Source organism: Lonchura striata, chromosome 29 (assembly GCF_046129695.1).
Source record: "Lonchura striata isolate bLonStr1 chromosome 29, bLonStr1.mat, whole genome shotgun sequence".
Taxonomy (NCBI): domain Eukaryota; kingdom Metazoa; phylum Chordata; class Aves; order Passeriformes; family Estrildidae; genus Lonchura; species Lonchura striata.
Genome location: NC_134631.1, coordinates 1,553,117 through 1,571,646, shown reverse-complemented (window position 1 = coordinate 1,571,646; position 18,530 = coordinate 1,553,117). Strand labels below are relative to the sequence as shown.

General features: G+C 51.8%; 1 protein-coding gene across 1 annotated transcript in view; it reads left to right on the top strand.

The window, feature by feature from the left end:
• The window catches only part of LOC144245869 (uncharacterized), a 54,161-nt gene extending 37,459 nt beyond the window's left edge, over window positions 1-16,702 (top strand). Inside the window, 1 exon segment of the mRNA XM_077788927.1 lies at window positions 16,018-16,702. Coding sequence (XP_077645053.1) covers window positions 16,018-16,557 — 540 coding nt within the window. The 3' untranslated portion in view covers window positions 16,558-16,702.
• Window positions 16,703-18,530: the final 1,828 nt, after the last annotated feature.

Below are 18,530 nucleotides of genomic sequence, written 5' to 3'. Positions count from 1 at the left end.
TAAGGGAATGTGAATCGGAATATAATACCCCAATATTTCCGGTGAGGAAACCAAATGGTAAATATAGGTTAGTGCAGGATTTAAGGGCCATCAATGAAATAGTTAAGGACATTCACCCGGTTGTTGCCAATCCATATACCTTGCTAACATCTGTGTCGGAGCGATTTGAGTGGTTCACTGTAATTGATTTAAAAGATGCCTTCTTCTGCATCCCACTGGCAATAGAGAGCATAAAGTATTTCGTCTTTGAATGGGAGGACCCAACAACAGGAAGGAAGAAACAACTCACCTGGACTCATTACCCCAAGGTTTCAAAAACAGCCCTACTATTTTTGGTAATCAGCTGGCAAAAGAGCTGGAGGAATGGAAGACAACCCAGGTAAAGGAATCTCCTACTTCCTACATACTGCAATATGTTGATGATATTCTTTTAGCCACGCAGGACAAAGGAACTTGCATTGACCTTACCATCACTCTGCTGAATATGTTGGGACAGGCGGGATACCGGGTCTCCAAAGAAAAAGCTCAATTGGTAAGGAAAAATGTCTTGTACCTAGGTTGTGAATTGGCTTAGGGTCAGAGACGCCTGGGAACTAATCGAGTGGAAGCTATCTGCTCGATTCCCCTCCCTAGGAGTCATCAAGAATTGAGATCCTTCCTAGGTATGGTGGGGTGGTGCAGACTGTGGATTCTAAATTTTGGACTCATTTCCAAACCTCTGTATGAGGCTGTGAAGGAACCCCAGTTGGATTGGACTCCCATCAGGAAAAAGGCTTTTCTGGACCTGAAACAAGCACTAAAAGAGGCCCCAGCCCTGGGGCTGCCAGACTTAAACAAAGACTTTCAATTGTATGTGTATGAAAGGCAGAAATTGGCTTTAGGAGTCCTAACACAGAAACTGGGATCTTGGAAGAGACCTGTGGGGTATTTTTCCAAACAACTAGATGCAGTAAGTACCGGCTGGCCGCCTTGCTTGCGGGCTGTTGCGGCTATGGTGCTCTTAATACAAGAAGCCCGGAAACTAACTTTGGGAAGAAAGATAGATGTTTATGTTCCCCACATGGTAATGGCTGTTCTGGAACAAAAGGGGGGTCATTGGTTGTCATCTAGCTGAATGCTGCAATATCAAGCTATTCTAAGGGAGCAAGATGATGTGCAACTCCAAACAACTAGCCATCTTAATCCAGCTGAGTTTCTTCGCAGTCAGGTGAATGAGGATGAGCTTGTGCATGATTGTGTAGAGGCGATTGAACAAGTATATTCCAGTCAACAGGATCTTAAGGATGAGCCTCTGGATTTCGCAGACTGGGAGCTGTTTATGGATGGATCCAGCTATGTGGAAAACGGAATCAGGTACGCGGGATACTCTGTTGTTACAGAATTACAGGTCATAGAAGCGCGTGCATTGACACCCGGTCCGTCGGCTCAGAAAGCTGAAATTATTGGGCTCACCAGAGCACTAATATTGAGCTCCGGACGAAGGGTGAGCATATGGACTGACTCCAAGTATGCTTTTGGGGTGGTGCACATTCATGGTGCACTATGGAAGGAGAGGGGGTTGTTGAGCTCCCAAGGGACTGCTATAAAGCATCAGGAAGAAGTTTTGGCTCTATTAGATGCGATACATAAACCAGAGCAGCTGGCAGTGATGCATGTCCGTGGACATCAAAAGGAAGATGGGAAAGTCTTCCAAGGCAATCGGTTGGCAGATGCGGCAGCGCGGGAGGCAGCACGGCAGGTATGGACTCAGATGGCTTTAGTACCTACTAGGACAAATCCAGCTACCCCTTACTTGTACCAGCCTCCAAGATACTCCAGCGAGGATGAGAAGCTGGCAGCACTACTGAAGGCCAAGAAAGGTGCTACTGTTGGTATGTTACTGACACTGGACAAGTGGTCGTTCCTTCGGGGGTAATGAAGGCTATCCTAGTAGCAGAACATAATAAGAGTCATTGGGGTGCAGAAGCATTGGTGAAGTTTTTAAAAGGTGAAATAGTCTCCAACCAGATGTTAAGTTTGGCAAAACGGGTGAATGCAATGTGCCCAGTATGTTTGAAGAATAATCCAGGCAGATACAAATGGGAAGGTTACAAATAGGACCAGAACCAGGAGATTACTGGCAGGTAGATTTTTCTGAGTTACCAAGAGCGCAGGGATACAAGTATCTCTTAGTGTACGTTTGTACATTTTCAGGTTGGCCTGAGGCTTTTCCATGCAGAACAAATCAGGCTAAGGAAGTAGTTAAGACTTTGTTAAAGGAAATAATACCCAGATTTGGGGTACCTTTAGGATTGTCATCAGATAGGGGTCTTCATTTTATTGCTCACATAGTTCAGGAGATTGCCCGAATGTTAGATATAACTTGGAATTTGCATACCCCATGGAGGCCCCAATCCAGTGGGCAGGTAGAGAGGATGAATCAGACTTTAAAAGGGCAAGTTAAGAAAATCTGCCAGGAAGCTAAAATACAATGGCCACAGGCCTTACCCCTAGCTCTTCTCCGAATTAGAATAAAACCCAGGGAAAGAATAGGAGTAAGCCCTTATGAGATTTTGTATGGGAAACCTTACCATGCAACCATCATGAAAGGAGACCCACATGTAACAGGGGACCAGATGGTATATAATTATGTTGCTTCACTACACAGAATTCTCAGTGCTCTACGAGGAACCTTGCGGTGGAACAGGCCTCTTTCCCTGGAAAACCCAGTCCATGATGTACAGCCTGGGGAGCATGTATATATAAAGAACTGGTCTACTGATCCTCTCCGACAAATGTGGGATGGCCCGCATCAGGTGATCCTGACTACATTCACCACAATCAAAGTGGCCGGAATCGATTCTTGGATACACTACACCCGCGTCAAGAAGGCACCGACTCAATGGGTGTCTCAAGCAGTAACTTCCACGTGGCTAATTCTTCGGGCAAAGTACTCTTAATAATTGTTTCAATCACTATTTTCAGATTTGTGTTTACTGATGGGCATGTCGTTGTCACTGTTTCAGAACCGGTGATCGGAGCTATGGAAGGGAAATCTGTAAGGATGGTCTGTGAATTTTCTGACAACCAGAGAGCTGGAGCCAACGAAATAGTTGTGTTTTGGAAAAAAGGGCAGGTATTTAAAAATCTCACTTCTGTTACAGTGTGGAATATGGAAGCCCAGAGAGGTAACACTGCTTTAGAATTGACTCAAGTAACCCACGCAGATACTGCCACCTCTGTTTGTCTAATTTGAATACAGCAGAGCTATAGTTTTCAACACATTAGGTTGAGAGTTCAATCATGGGAACAGGAGAATCCAAAAGTGTCCATGATACCCTATTGGGCAAAAGTAGACATGTGGGATGGACCCCCTCTTAGAATAAACTGTTTGTTTACCATACGGCAAGAGTGCAGATCTAGGTTCACGGTCACTTGGTGGAAATTCAATAAACAAGGAAATTGGGAAAAACCAGATGGAAGAAGCAATTTTTGGGAAGAAGATGGAAAAGGTGTAGGGTGGCTAAATTATACTCAGCTGAGGCTAGGAAGAGACGAGGGTTTGTACCTTTGTGTGGTTGTATGTGGAACAGATGGTACATATGGCAGATGAAATGGGGGAATGCAGAGATGGTTTGGGGATCCCCAGGGATTCTGGGAGCAGGATGAGGATTGTGTGAGTCCCTTACTGGAGGAGATAGGGTCTGGCTGGAGCCCCCTGGTGCTCCTGGGGTCCCCAGCTAGAGAGTTGGCATAGGCTCAAAATCGCTTGATCCCACCTCAAAATCCTCAATCCCACCCCAGAATACCACAGAATCCCCAAAACTCACAGCAGGGGTTGGAGGGGGATTGGGACTGGTGGGATGAGGGAGAGATTCCACTTCCCAAAACAGAGGAGAATATAGAGCAATAGGCAGAACTGGGGGAGTTTTCCCCCACTGGCATTCGCCAATCCTTGGCATTCCCAGTTCTGGGGGGCCCCTTGAGGGAATCCAGCCCCTCCTCGCCATCCCCCCGTGTTTAACCCTTTCCTTCCCACACCCTCCATTGGCTTTTTCTCTGGAGAAAACTTGGATCCACTGACTCCTTGCTCTCCCCTCTGCACATGCAGACACTTCTCCATTGATTAAATATTGTCCTTATGTACTCTGTAAGCCTGTAAATAATGAACAAGGCTTGGCACCCTCAGGACTGGATTTTTTGGGTGTGTATTTTTGGGATTTTTAAAATATTGCTATCTCTTCTCCATTTCCTCTCCAGGCTGGAAGGATGTAAATATAGTTCTAGTCTTTCAGTGTCTGGGGTGTGAGAATTTAGTACCAGAGATTGTGCCAGGCACAAAGCCACAGGGACACTGGAGGGACATTTCCCTGCCCATCACAGCCTCAGGTGGCCAAGTACAGCCCGTGCTGAAAACAGCCACTGGCAGAGATGATTTCTGATTAATCTTGTCTGCCTCCCAGGAATGGGTTTGAAAAGAAAAAACTCTCCATTTGCTGAGGCAAAGAAAAAGAGAGGTAGTATTGAATAAAATAAAAAGCAAGAAGTCAAAGCCAACAATATTCTGTATTGATTGAAAGTCTACCTTTTGATTTCTCTGTTTTTCATATCTGTTGTCTTCTGGAAAGTTGTGCTAGTGGACTTTGTTGGTTTTTTTGTTGTTTTTTTTTTTTTTAAAGCAGAGATGCTGAAATACTTCTAGGTAAAGAAAATAAATAGGAAATTTCCCCCTTCCCCTAACCAAATTGTGTGGTTTGTCAACAGAAGGATTGAGACTGTATGTCCAGCAAGCCTGTGCCATCCCAAAATGCTTTCCTTTGAAAGGACAGCTGTCTTTTCTAATGTGGATAGGAACAAATCAAAGCTATTCTGGAAACAGAAACTGTCCCTTGTTTTTTCCTTTGCAAACATGTTTCACATTGGTGAATGCTTTCCATGTTCAGGGCAGCTCATCTCCAGTTCAAAGTTCTCTCTTGTAGGAAAGTCTCTCCCAGAGACACAGAGCTTGAGCTGATACAGAAAAATGGGACCCCACAAGAGAAACAAAGTACTCTAAGGAGAAAAGAATTGTCCAGGTTGGAAAAGAGCTGTGAGCTCATCAAGTCCAACCGTCAACCCAGCATTGCCAAAGCCACCATAACCATGTCCCAAAGTACCACACCTACAGGTGCTTGAAATGCCTTCAGGGATGTGACTCACTCTGCCTTGCCAGCCTCTTCCAGTGCTTGACCACCCTTTCAGAGAAGAAATCGTTCCTCTGTCCAATCTAAACTTTCTCTGGTGCAACTTGTGGCCATTTTCTCTCATCCCATTTCTTGTTCGGTGGAGGAAGAGACTGATTCCCCCCTTGGTCCAGGCTCCTTTCAGGAAGGTGGGTCCTGCTGGATCCTGCTCAGCTGCTCTTGCCCAGCACCCCCAGGGCCCTTTCCAGCCCCTCTGCCCCAGGCCCTGGGCTCTGCAGGGGCTGTTGTGACCCCAGCACAGGATCTGATATTGGGCCCTGGGGAACCTCCTCCACTTGGCCTCGGCCCATCTCTCCAGGCTGTTCAAATCCTCCTGCAGAGCCTTCCTGCCCTCCAGCACAGCAACACCACACACTGAAGCCAAGACTCCAATTGCACCATACATTGTTTTTTCCATTGAATTCCTTGATTGGAGCAACAATCACCCACAAACCTCCCTGACTGCTCAGGGCCTGCCTGTACTGCCCTGACCCAACCTTCAGAGAAAGGAAATATTGGGTTCCAGCCCTGTTCTCAGCACTGTTTTACTCCTGGTGAGGTGACAGCCAGGACGGTTTTATTGTCTTTGCCTTGGGAATTTAAGATCATGGCTGCTGTTGCCCCTCTTCTGGCTGCCACCTGAATTTTAACAGTACAACTGCAATTGCCTCTTTCAATCAGTGCTACCCATGGTGCTTTCATGATGGGGGACTCAGTATTTTTCTAACAGGACTCATTATTAGCAGATTTTTAAATGCTCACAAGTGCCTGAGCACTAAGCTGAGGACAATTAAAGCCACACAGGCTACATTCACAGTGCTCACATTCACAACCCTGTTGCTGCTGTTGTTGAAATAGAATCAATTTATAGAGGCCATCACAGAAGTTGCCTCTAGGGTGTCAAATAAAATAAAAAAAATTACCAGGAGGAGGAAAAAAACAGAACTTATTGACCAATTTAACTGCTTCTTTTGAGCAGCAGAAAATGGAGATGACACCAAACTGAGTGTGAGTGTGGATCTGTCAGAGGGCAGGAGGGCTCCGCAGAGAGACCTGGACAGGCTGGATCCAAGGCATGAATCCAACAAGGTGAGGTTTAACAAGTTAAAATTCTGTGTCCGGCACTTTGGCCACAGCAACCACTGCAGTACTACAGGCTGGGGACAGAGTGGCTGGACAGCAGCCAGGCAGAAAGGGACCTGCAGGGACTGAGGGACAGCAGGCTGGACATGAACTAGCCTTGTGCCCAGGTGGCCAAGAAGGCCAATGGCTCCTGGCCTGGATCAGGAATGGTGTGGCCAGCAGGAGCAGGGCTGTGATTCTTCCCCTGTGCTGGGCACTGCTTGGGCAGCACCTTGAGTGTTGCGTCCAGTCCTGAGCCCCCAGTTTAGGAAGGATCTTGAGATGCTGGAATACGGCCAGAGAAGGGCAGCAAGGCTGGTGAAGGGTCTGGAACACAAGTCCTGTGAGGAGCAGCTGAGGGAGCTGGGGGTGTTTATCCTGGAGAAGAGCAGGCTCAGGGGAGACCTCATCACTATCTGCAAGTCCCTGACAGGATGAGGCAGCCAGGTGGGGTGGGGCTCTGCTCCCAGGGAACAGAGACAGGACAGGAGGACACCACCTGGAGCTGCACTGGAGAGGTTCAGGCTGGACATTAGGAAGTTATTAAGAGGAAGTGTGATTGGAAATTGGGATGGGCAGCACAGGGAGGTGGTAGAGTCACTGTCCCTGGAGCTGTTTAAAACTGGATGCAGCACTCTAGTGCCGTGGTCAGGGTGACAGGGTGGTGTTGGGTCATAGGCTGGACTTGATCTCAGGGGTCTATTCCAAGCTGGTTACTTGTGATTCTGTGATCCCAGCCTGTGTGGCCCCAGTTTTAGGGAAAACACTCCTCCAATTCCTATAAACACCCCCAAATCCTCCCAAGCCCTACATTTTCTCCCCAGATGAGAGTAAAATCAATTTCTTTATTTTTATGACAATTTAATGTGTTTGTAGGGGATAAAAATGGATGAAATAAAATCAAACTCAAAAAAAAAGGAGTTACTTGTCAGCATCATGAGAGTATCTGTAGGGTTGGGTTCAGTGGAGGGAAAAGCCTTTGTTGGAGGGGTTTCCACCCCAAATCTTGGTCTTTGCCCCAGTCCATCACCATTTGCCTTTGGAAGACACCTGTGGGTCATAAAGAATCAGAATAATGAAACCACTGAGGTAGGAAAATACCTCCAAGACCATCCAATGTTGCTTGATGCCACAGGAAAAAAGGATTGGATGGAAGAGCTGAGACTTTTAGGGTTGAAAGTCAACAAATCCACTCTTCCCGATGAATTCCTGATATCGTTCTGAGCCCTGATGGATGTCCCTGTCCCTCCCTTCCTTCACCCAGATGCCCAGAGGGAATCAGGAGGATGTGGAGACCACCAGACATGTGTCTTCTCAAAAGAGTTCACCTAAAATAGGGGTAATCAGGGCTCTGCACAACAGGGATCACTGGGGATCAGCCAACGCAAATCCTCCCATGGGGAATGGAGTTGGAGCAGCGCAAGAAGCTCTTCCTTCACTTGCAGCACTTGCAGGGTTTCCCTTACAGGTGGGTCCATTTGTGTGAAGCCAAGGCAGAGCTCTGATAGAAGCCATTCCCACATTCAGGACGCTCATAGGGCCTCTCTCCGGTGTGGATGTGCCAGTGGATGGTGAGGGTGGAGTTGTGGTTGAAGCCATTCCTGCAGTCAGGGCAGTGGAAGGGCCTCTACTCCATGTGCGTTTGCTGATGCATGAGGAGATTTTACCTGTTCTTAAACCCCTTCCCACATCTGGGACACTTGTAGGGCCATTCCTCACTGTGGGTCTTCTAGTGGTCGATCAGGCTGGATCTGTGGCAGAAGCTCTTCCCACTCCTGAAGCACTTGTAAGGCTGTTCCCCTGAGTGTATCTTCTGGTGCTGGACTAGGACTGAGCTCAGGCTGAAGCTCTTCCCACATTCCCCAGACTCTAGGGCCATTCCCCTGTGTGCTGGCACATGTGGGGGATGAGCTAGGAGCTGCAGCTGAAGCTCTTCCCACATTCCAAGCACTTGTAGGGCCATTCCCCCATGTGTACTTGGTGGATGGGAGGTGTGGCTGAAGCTCTTCCCACATTCCAAGTACATGTAGGGTTTCTCCCTGGTGTGAAGCTGCTCATGGACCACCAGAGTGGATTTCTGGATGAAGCAGTGGGGAGATCTTTGCTACTTAGAGCATCCTGGGCTGGGTTTGGAGCCCCTCCTTGTGGGGCATCCCTTTGGCATTTCCTCCCTGTTGGATTCCTGCCCCTTGGAGCTGCTCAAAATGGCTTCTTCCACAAAGTTCTGCTGTGGAGATTTTTCCACCCTGGTCTCTGTCTGCAGCTCAGTGCTGGGGGCATGAAGGACAAAGGGAGGAAGGAAGAAGGAAAAGGCAAAAGGAGAGGAAGGAACAAGAACAAAAAAGGGAGAGGAAGGAAGGAAGGAAGGAAGGAAGGAAGGAAGGAAGGAAGGAAGGAAGGAAGGAAGGAAGGAAGGAAGGAAGGAAGGAAGGAAGGAAGGAAGGAAGGAAGGAAGGAAGGAAGGAAGGAAGGAAGGAAGGAAGGAAGGAAGGAAGGAAGGAAGGAAGGAAGGAAGGAAGGAAGGAAGGAGGGAGGGGAAGAAGAAAGGAAAATGAGCAAGGAGAGGAAGGACAAGGAGAAGATGGGATTTGACTCCATGCCAGAGGGAAGGGGATCCCCCCAGTCCATCCCTGACAGAACGGCACTGGCAGAGAGGTTGTCCTACAGCTGGGGGCCATACTGGGCTGGGAGATGGAGCAGGAGAGAGGGGAAAAGGGGCAGTGACTTCCTCTTCAGCTGCCTGGGTGTCTGGAGCATCTTCCTCACTGCCTCCTCCTCCTCCATTTGGCCAAGCCTTGGGAATAAGAAGTCTGGTTTTGAAGGAAAAACAAGGGGTGAGCACATTGGCCTGGAGGTTCCTCCTGCCTGAGTCCATCTCTAGAAGTCCATCTCTAGAAGATATCTCGTGTCCACAAAAACCTCCAAAACATCAAGACTCAGAGGAAAAAACCCCTCCCTGGGGTTTCCCCTTGTGGATGCTTCGGGTCCTGCCTATGTACGGGAGGAGGTTCCTCCTCTGCAGAATCTCTGCCTGCTCCAAGTTTCCCAGGGATCCCCCCACGCTGGGGTTCTGGGAGTCCCACTTCTCTGGGCTGATGAGAGTCCCAGGGGTCCACCCCTCTCTGGGGTTGCACTAAGGGATGCCGAGGGTTTTGGGGTCCCAGGGGTCCCTCCTCCTCTGACTCTCTGCTCCGAGGTGACGGGAGTCTAGGGGGTTCCCTCTCTCTGGGATTCCCACTTTGGTGTCCCAGGGTGTCCCCCACTCCAGGCTCATCCCTTCTCTGGGCTGCTCCTTCTTCAGGCTCCCTTCACGCCCGGCTGTCGGGGTCCCCCCTCCCCAGGCCCCCATTTCAGGGTAGGGACTCCACTCCCCTTTCCGCTGCCGGCACGTGGTTCCAGGGACCTCCATCCCTCACCCACCCGGCAGCCGCACCGCGACATCCCCAAAAAAAACACCTCCCAGGATCCCCGCAGTATCCACCCAAAGGGGATTTCGTGTCAGCTTTGGACTCCTACAAGATCCAAACATCGCTCCGCCCGCCCCGTCCCGAAAAAAAAGAAACAGAAACCCCCAAAAGATACTTCGGGTGAGCTCCAAATATCCCTCCCTCCTTAAAAAAAAACCCTGCCGGGACCGCCCAAGATATTCGGAGCGAGGTCCCCCTCCCCGGTCCCCTGCGGGATGCAGGGGGCGATGCTCCCAGCGCGAAGGAGCCGCAGATCCAGCGAGCGAAGGACGCACGTGGAGCCTCCTCCGGCCGCTCCTCTTCCTGCTCCTGCTCCTCCTCTACCCCTCCTCTTCCTCCCGCTCCTCCTCCTCCTCCTCCATCCTTCGGCTGCAGGCGAGGAGCTCTCAGGTGAGCGGGGCTTGGACGGGACCCGGTGGAAAGGGGTGGGAGAGGGGGATAGGGGGAGGTGGGACAGGGGGAAGGGGTTCTCAGTGAGAGGCTCCCAGTTAACTTCAGGACTCCAATTCCCCTCCCTGTCCTCCCAGCCCCTGCCGGTGCTGTGGGGGCCGGGCCGTGCCCCAGTGCCGGCTCAGGGGTGCTCCACCTGGCAGCTGCAGGTGACCCCATGCTGGGGGGGTTTCCAGCAGCACCAGGAGCTGGTGGGTCCAGTCCCCCCACGTCGGTGGCCACAACTGAGAGCTTCTGCTGGCCCTGGAACCACCTCAGCTGGGTGTGGAAAGGGTAGAACAGAAAGGGCAGCCAGGGCCGAGCTGGAAGCTCGAGGGCCCCAGCGACACGGACTCGCTGGGATGGGCAGAGGGCGTGGGGACTCCCAGCAGTGCGAATCTGCGAGGACCCCCACCCCAAGCCGCAGGAAATTGCTCAATGGAACGAGTGCTGCTAGACAGGGAACCATGCTTCTTCAATCTCAATCGCACCTTTCCCTCCCCTCTCCCCCTGTTTCTTGTTCCCCAAATCTACAGATCCAACACAATTTGGACTTTCCAGCACCCTGCCCCACTCTTTGGAGGTCCCAGCCCCCTCTATTCCCCCATTCTCTTGCCCCTTCCCAACCATCCCATAAATCCCCAACCCCCTCTTCCGTGCTTGGGTTTGGGGGTTCCAGGCCACTCCTGCTCAGTCACACATCCTCTTTCTCTCAATTCACATCCCTCCTGGCTGCTTTTTCCTGGGAGGAATCCCTGAGTTTTGGGACTTTTGGGATGTAGCTTAGGAGGGGGACAGCTCTGTCGGGCTTTCCCCTCCCTGTTGTAGCCCCTCAGCTGTCCCCGACACCCTGGGGGTGTTGGGGTTTCCCTCCTAGGGACAAGGACGTTCATCCCCTTCCAGGGGCCCAGTGCCCAGCTGGGGCTCCAGGTCAGGGGTCCTTGAGCAGCTGCCCCAGAACCTCCACCAGGGTCTCCCAGCGCAGCCGGAGCCGCTCGGCCTGGGCTCCCCAAAGGCCTCAGCAGGATCCAAGTCCTGCCCAGGAACCCTCAACTCCCTCAAACCCAGCATCCCCCTCATCCCCTGCAAGTTCCTCCCATGGCACCAGCCATGGCTGTGTCCCCACTTGTCACTGCCCATGTCCCACAATGTCCTCACCCATGGCTGTCTCCCCAACATGTTTCCATCCCTGTCATTGTCCCCACATCTCCATTCATGCCCATGTCCCATTCTAAACAGATGAGATTTGCTGTAAAACATAAGAGGAGAAACAGCAATCATTTAATCCGTGGTCTGCCAGGGAACCACAAAACCGTGTCCTATTCCCATCCTTTCCAAGTTTGGCTGGAACATGAGCTGCTTTCTTATTTCCTTTCTTATCTGTTTCACCACTTTTCCTTTATAATCTCTTTGCAAGCAACAGTTTCAGCCATTTAATTTTCCAGAAACTCCTCCTTTTTCTGCTATAAGATAATCTGATCCCATCCCATGGTGAAATGTTGTGTTCCTCATTTCAGTGGATTGGTCAGCAGGAAGGTCAGGAGCTGGAGCTGTCTGGTTGGTTCTTATTAGGAGAACAGCTTGTCATCTAATGATGCCTTTGAAATGATGAATGGTTTCTCTGTCTCCTGATATGAGTTCCTTAGGGTTCCCAGGGGCTGGTCCATGGTGTTGTAGGATTTTTTCTGGGTGCTGCCTCCAGCCAGGGCTGCATCACTTGACTGCTTTTCTCTAATTAAATAATCAAATGTTTGGATTCCAACTGATTTCTCTGTACTTTTGGTAGAAAAAAAACTCCAGTGCTCTAATACACCCTGTATAACATAGACAGTGACAGCACATGTTGGAGTGGACAGAGGAATGATTCCCCCCCCCACTTATTTTAGTTTTTATGACATTCTCCATTTGCTGTTTCCCTCTGCAGCTTCAGCCATTTCTGTTGCAGAGTCAGATATGCTCACCATGGGCTCTGCCTTTAGCAGTGCAAATTCCATCTGTGCAAGCAGGCAGAGCTTGGGGTGAGGGGCAGAGGGAATCAGCCAATTCCTGCCCCAGGCAAGAGACCGAGGAACATTGTTCCCACTTTGCCCCAGCAGTTTAATTTGCATTTCTAAAGCTCCTCTGCTGGCTGCCTGGAAGGAATCTTCTATTCCTGGGAAGCCATTCTGTGATTCATGTGTGGCTAAAAGCTACTTTTAACAATACAATATTAACTGTTTACCAGTTTAAAGGTCATCTTTAAAGTTCTTCTGGTTTTTAAAAATGAAGCCTAAAGGTGAATTCTGCAGACAATGAGGCCGCTCTGGCCACGGGTGAAACATTTTAGCAGAAGAATTCCTTTGGTATGGCCCTGTTTAATATCCATATACAATTCAAATTCTTTTTTCCTGTCTAGGAGGGCCAGGGCAGCAGCCGCAGTTAAACTTCATTTTAACACTTGAAAATTCTGTTTTCCTTATGACCAGTCATCCATTTTCTTGACTGGCAGGTTAGGAGTGCTGTAGGGAGACATCCCTGGCTCCAAGAGCCCTGCCTTTAACAGGGACTCAATACCAGGCTGTGAGCCCTTCCTTCCCTCCCCTGGAACAGGGTGTTGCTTTTAGACCCCACTTGTCCTGGTTGCTTCAAAGTAATTTGGAGAGGCTCCACATCAAATTTTCCCTCTTTCCCTGCGGCTGCCCACACCTCTGTGTTCACTTCGGCACTGGCTTTGCCACTTATCTGAGTCAAAGGTACAGCATTAGCCTCTGCTTTACCTTTTAGAATAGAAATCTGTATTTCCACATTCGCCATCAAATCCCTTCCCAGGTAAATAATGATCACAATCAGGAGGAAGTAGAAATCCATGCATTTCAATTCTGTCTCCCACATCTATTAATAGTGATTGAAGAATACTCACCTGCTCATTTTTCCCCCTTAGCTCCTGAATGATCAAACAACTTCTTGACAATCTTCCCCCCTTACATCTGAGATTCAAAGGAGATTGAGAGGCCCCTGCGTCCATCAGGAGAGGCCTCTTGATTCAGAGCCACCCAGAATGTTCTCAAGGGCTCCATTGTGGTGCCCTGGTGGGATGGGAGCTCAGAGAGCCCTGACAATCCATGTCCATGCAGGGCTGGACTTGCTCCTGCTGAGGGTGCTGCTGTCTGTGCTTGCAGTGTCCTTGTGGGCTGCAGCTGGAGCCCTGACTCCTTCCCAGGGGCTGTTTGGGTGGGCTCTGCCCTGGCCAGGAGGGCAATGCCTCTGCCAGGTGCTTGTGGCCGACCCCGTCATGCCCTGGGTGCTGGGGCCCCCTTGGGCCCTGGGGTTGATCCCTCAGGGGCTGTGGGAACTCTGCCGTGGCCTTTGCCTTCAGCTTGGCCTTTTGCTCATCCCTTCTTGCCTTCAGCTGCTGTGCCTTTGTGCCCAAGTGCTGCAGGGCCTTCTTGTGCCACTCCTGCAGCCCCGGTCACTGCCTGTGGGTGCTCATCCTCTGAGAGCTGCTGAGCTTTCTGCAAAACCTTTCCTTTCTGCAGGGACCCAAAGCAAATCCTGAACAGCAAATCCTGATCCTTCCATGTGCACTCTGCATTTCCCAGCTGTTCCTTTGTGTTCCCCGTTGTGCTCAGGGTCCCTGCCCAGCCCGTGTGGCAGAGCCGGTGCCTGTCCTGCCGCAGTGTCCAAAGGCGGCCCCCCCGGCGGGCAGGGCCGGCAGCTCCCCGGGGCCGGGCAGCGGCCGGGGCGTCCCGCAGCCTCCTGGGGGCCGGGGGCCACTGCCGGCCCTGCCCGGGGCTGGTGGGGTCAGGCAGCGCCCGGCGCTGAGCCCCGGCTGCCCCACAGCCCCGGCCCGGCCCCGCAGCTCCCCACAGGCCCCAGCCCGTGCTCCCGGTGCCGCACCTCTGCGCCCGGTGCTGCTGCTGCCACCGCAGAGAAACCCCTGGCATCCTGACCTCCTGCTTTTCCTGTCTGGGAAACCGGGCCTAGAAAGGACCTGCAGCTGACTTATTTTGAGTATAAGACGGAGGAAGGTGCTGTAAAGAATCTCAATCCTTTGTATTTTTATCTTCCTTCTCTTTTACATCTTTTTTTTTCTTCTCATACAGGTTCCTCTGCTGCTTCTTGCCTTAATCATATTGCTGCACGCTCCCCTTCACCCAGGCCCTTCCCACCACACCAACACCATCCATCCCCTGTTCTCGAAATCCCTTCTCCACTTCCCTTATTGCCTCCCTGGGTGTCCATGTCCTTAATTATCTCTGGGGGAATGTGCAAACTGCCTCAACATTCTCCCCTTTTGTAAACAATACTATATTCATGTCTCTGTTAAATCTTTGTTCTTCACACAGTTCTGGAATTTACCTGGACTTTAGCTGAGCAGCAGTTCCTGTTGATTAATAACATTTTCTGACACTGATGGTTTCTCCTGTCACTTCCTTATCTACAAACTCCTTGCCCTATCTTGGAGGATATTCACACCACCTCTTTGTACAGACACTTCCATCTTACTCCTTTCAACATGACAGGAAAGAGGGGGAGAAGCCATAAAAGGGCATTTAGGACACCTAGATGGAGTGAGAGAGGGGACTGGGTCACCCCCAAATTGAGCCATAGGGGAGCTAGGATTTAGAGACAATGATGGAAAAGGGATGGGAGAGGTGGATAACGGGAGGAGGGACAACAGGAAAGAGGTTCTCATGGTGGTCCCTTTGTGTCCCCATCATTCAATCCCTGAAGCAATTCCCCATTGCTGTGGGAGGGGATAGATCCGCACTGGGGGGATCCCCAAACGACGTTGTGGGGCTGTTCCCCACACCCAGCAGCTGATGCTGTGGCAGCCATGGGGCAGAAGGGGGTGGGAAAGGGGCATCCAGTGTGGTCAAGGAGGAGGTGGGGCAGGAAGAGCAGCAGAAGGAGAAGCACAAGTTTCCATCCTACTGGTGTAGCAGGGAGTCTTCCAGAGGAGTTCCTCTAGGGAGAATGTTTAGAGTTTTCAGATTCTAGAATAGAGACCCAAATACCTTTGTGGTCCTTGGGAGGGTTTGGTTTTTGGGGGCATATTTGGATCTTGCAGGACCCCAAGGCTGAGTCTTAAATCACCCTTTGGGGGATATTTGGGGGTCCTCATGGCAATCACCAGGTACTGGTGGGGGGAGGACATCAGTCTTGGGGACTCCTCCAGAAGAGCAGTGGAGTGGAACCCCCAGACCCCTAGAATGGGAAAAAGTCAGAGGGGTGATTCTAGAATTGTGTGAGATCTGGCAGCCTGAAGTGGGGAGGGAAGAGCCTGGAGTGTGGGGACCCCTGGAATCCTGGAGCAGAGAGTCAGGAACCACTGGGAAAACCCATGGTCATCTGTAAGCAAAACCCCCATGGTCATCTGTAAGCAAGACCCCAGAGAGGAGAAACCCCAGGAGCCACAGGACCCCTATCAGCTCAAGGAATGGAAACGACCAAACTTTAGACCGGAGAGACAAGAGAGGTGGATCTCTTATGAGGGTTATTTTGGAAGCTGAATCTTGGTGCTTCACAGATTTTTTGTTTGGACTCCTGAAGACTTCCAGCGATGTACTTCTGCAGGAGGAACCCCCAGCCCAAGGCTCTCACCCCTTGTTTTTTCCCCAAACCAGGATTTGTCATTGCCAAGCCTTGGGTGGATGGAGGAAAAGCCCCAGAGGTTCCTCACAAGGAGGGTCTGCAAAGCCTGCCGAGGGAGCTGTGGGAAGGAGGGACATGCCCTGTGCCAGGAAGGCGGCGAGAGATCCAGCCAGAGCTCGGAGCTGGTGAAGGAGAAGCCTAAGGCTGGCGAGAAGCCACACAAGTGCTTGGAATGTGGGAAGGGCTTCAGGTACAGCTCCCATCTGAGGGAACACCAGGTGATCCACATGGGGGAAAAGCCCTACAAGTGTGGGGAATGTGGGAAGGGCTTCAGCAAGAGCTTCAACCTCATCAGCCACAGCAGGATGCACACTGGGGAACGGCCCCACACCTGCTTGGAATGTGGGAAGAGCTTCAGGCGGAGCTCTAGCCTGAGGGAACACCAGATGCTGCACACCGGGGAGAGGCCCTACGAGTGTCCCCAGTGTGGGAAGCGGTTTCTGAGGTCATCCCGTCTCCTCCTGCACCAGCGCATTCACATCGAGGAGAGGCCCTTCCGCTGCCCCGGCTGCGGGAAGGGCTTCAAGCACAACTCCAGCCTCCTCCTGAACTGGCACCTCCACACTGGGGAGAGGCCCTACGAGTGCTCCGAATGCAGGAAGAGCTTCGTGCGCTGCTCCAGCTCCACCCACCAAGGAGAATCCACGTTGGATGATCCTCAGCAACCCCTTGGGAAGAGCCCTGGTGATCCCTGTTCTGGGTGATCCCTGTCGGATATGTGGAAGGTGTTGGAGGGATTTCTTTCCCTTCTCCTTGTCCTGCTGTGATTTGGTTGGTAATAAATCCACTCCCTGTGCCCAGGCTGGGTCTATTATACCCATGCCAATGCTCAGGGCAGGATCTCTCCCATTCCTTCTCAGCTCCTGGGCCTTTTCATTTATTTCCTCTCCAGTTGCAGAGGGCAGGGATGGAGCAGTTTTGGTGCCTACTTCCATCCAGGAAGACCAGCCCAGCCTCGGGAGTTCTGAGGATCTTGTGGGGCTCCCCCATTTGTGGGACATCCCCGCTGGAGGAGGTTGTCCCCCCTTGCTTCAGCCCCAGCCCTCAGGCAGGGCTCAGCCAAGCAGAGAACATCCTCACCTGGGGCCTCATTTCTGGGTGCAGCTGAGTCCCTGAACACCTCCATCCCATTCTGGGGTGCATCTGAGTTCTTGGATATCTGGGACCCCATTTTTTGGGATGTATTTGGTTTGCACAGACTGGTTGTGGTAGTGGGGTGGGCTCTGAGATAAGCTGCTGGAAGCATCCTGAGTGTCCAGCAGAGCCAATCCCTGGTGGTTCTAAAGATGGAGGTGCTGGATGCAGAGATCCCCAAGGTGCAGAGATCACCCCCACAGCCCCTGGAGCAGCCCCCTGGCACAGGGGGATGCCTGAGAGGAGGCTGTGACCTCATGGAGCCCCATGGCCAGAGGGGCTCCCCGTGGAGCCAGCTGTCCTGGCAGGATTGACCCTGTGGCAGAGTGACCCCTGGGGCTGCAGCAGTGTGAGGAGGCTGCTGGCCGTGGGATGGGTTCACAGATCATAGCAGTGCCACCACAGTCCCTCCCAGTGTCCACAAACTCCCTCCCAGTCCTTCTCATTTCACTCTGAGACCTCCATCCTCTCTCCCAGTGCCCCCCATTCCATTCTGCTCGCTCTCAGTGCTCCCACAGTCCTCGCAGTGCACTCCCAGTCCCTCTCAATGCCACACCAGCCCTCTCCTGTCTCTCCCAGTGCCCTCCCCCACTGATCCCAGCGTGTCCCCACTCTCTCCTAGTGCTCCCCAGTGTGTCCATCTCACTGGAACCCTCGAGCTCCTAGCTTGGTCCCGGCTGCCTACTCTGGTCCATGATGGATTTCTACCCTGGCCACACCCAGCTGAAGTGGTTCCAGGGCCAGCAGGAGATCTCTGTGGTGGCCACCAATGTGGTCCCCAGCGGGGACTGGACCCACCAGCTCCTGGTGCTGCTGGAAACCCCCCCCCACTCCCAGGGCAGGGTCACCTGCAGCTGCCAGGTGGAGCACGTCAGCCTGGAGCACCCCTGAGTCAGCACTGGGGCACAGCCCGGCCCCCACAGCACCAGGGACAGGGGGGAGGCACTGGGGGGACTGGGAGGGGGATTGGGTTCTGCTGGTAGTAACTGAGATATTTGAGATAGCCTGGCTTAAACTGGGAGAGGGGCTGGGGGGTGTGGAAGGGCTGAGAAGGAGGTTAAAGGATGTTGGGGAGGATGGGATGGGGTTCTGGGTGTCCTGATGAGAACTGAAGGGAGTTTGGAGGTGCTGGGTGTACCTGGGAGGGATTTGAGTAAGCCTGGAGGGACTGGAATGAGACATGGGATGCAAAAGTGGGTGTTGGAATGAGGGTATTTATGCAGGGAAGGGACTGGGAGGGGTCTTGGTGAGTCCTTGTGGGGCTGGAAAGGGACTAGGAGAGGGTTTGGGGGTTTTGGGACGGAGACAGGCAACTGGGAGGGTGCTTGGAGGGGCTTGGGGTGTCTGTGAGAGGTTTTGGGGGGTCCTGACCCCTGCGGACCCCCCAGATATTCTGCTGGGATCATACTGGGGTGTAACGATCCACTCGTGTGCGGTGTCATGATGGTTCATTAATCCATCCCAAAAGTGCAAAAAGGCAAACAGCAAGGGACCATCAGTTTAATCATAACAAATGCACCTTTGTTGTGGTACCAACAGCAAA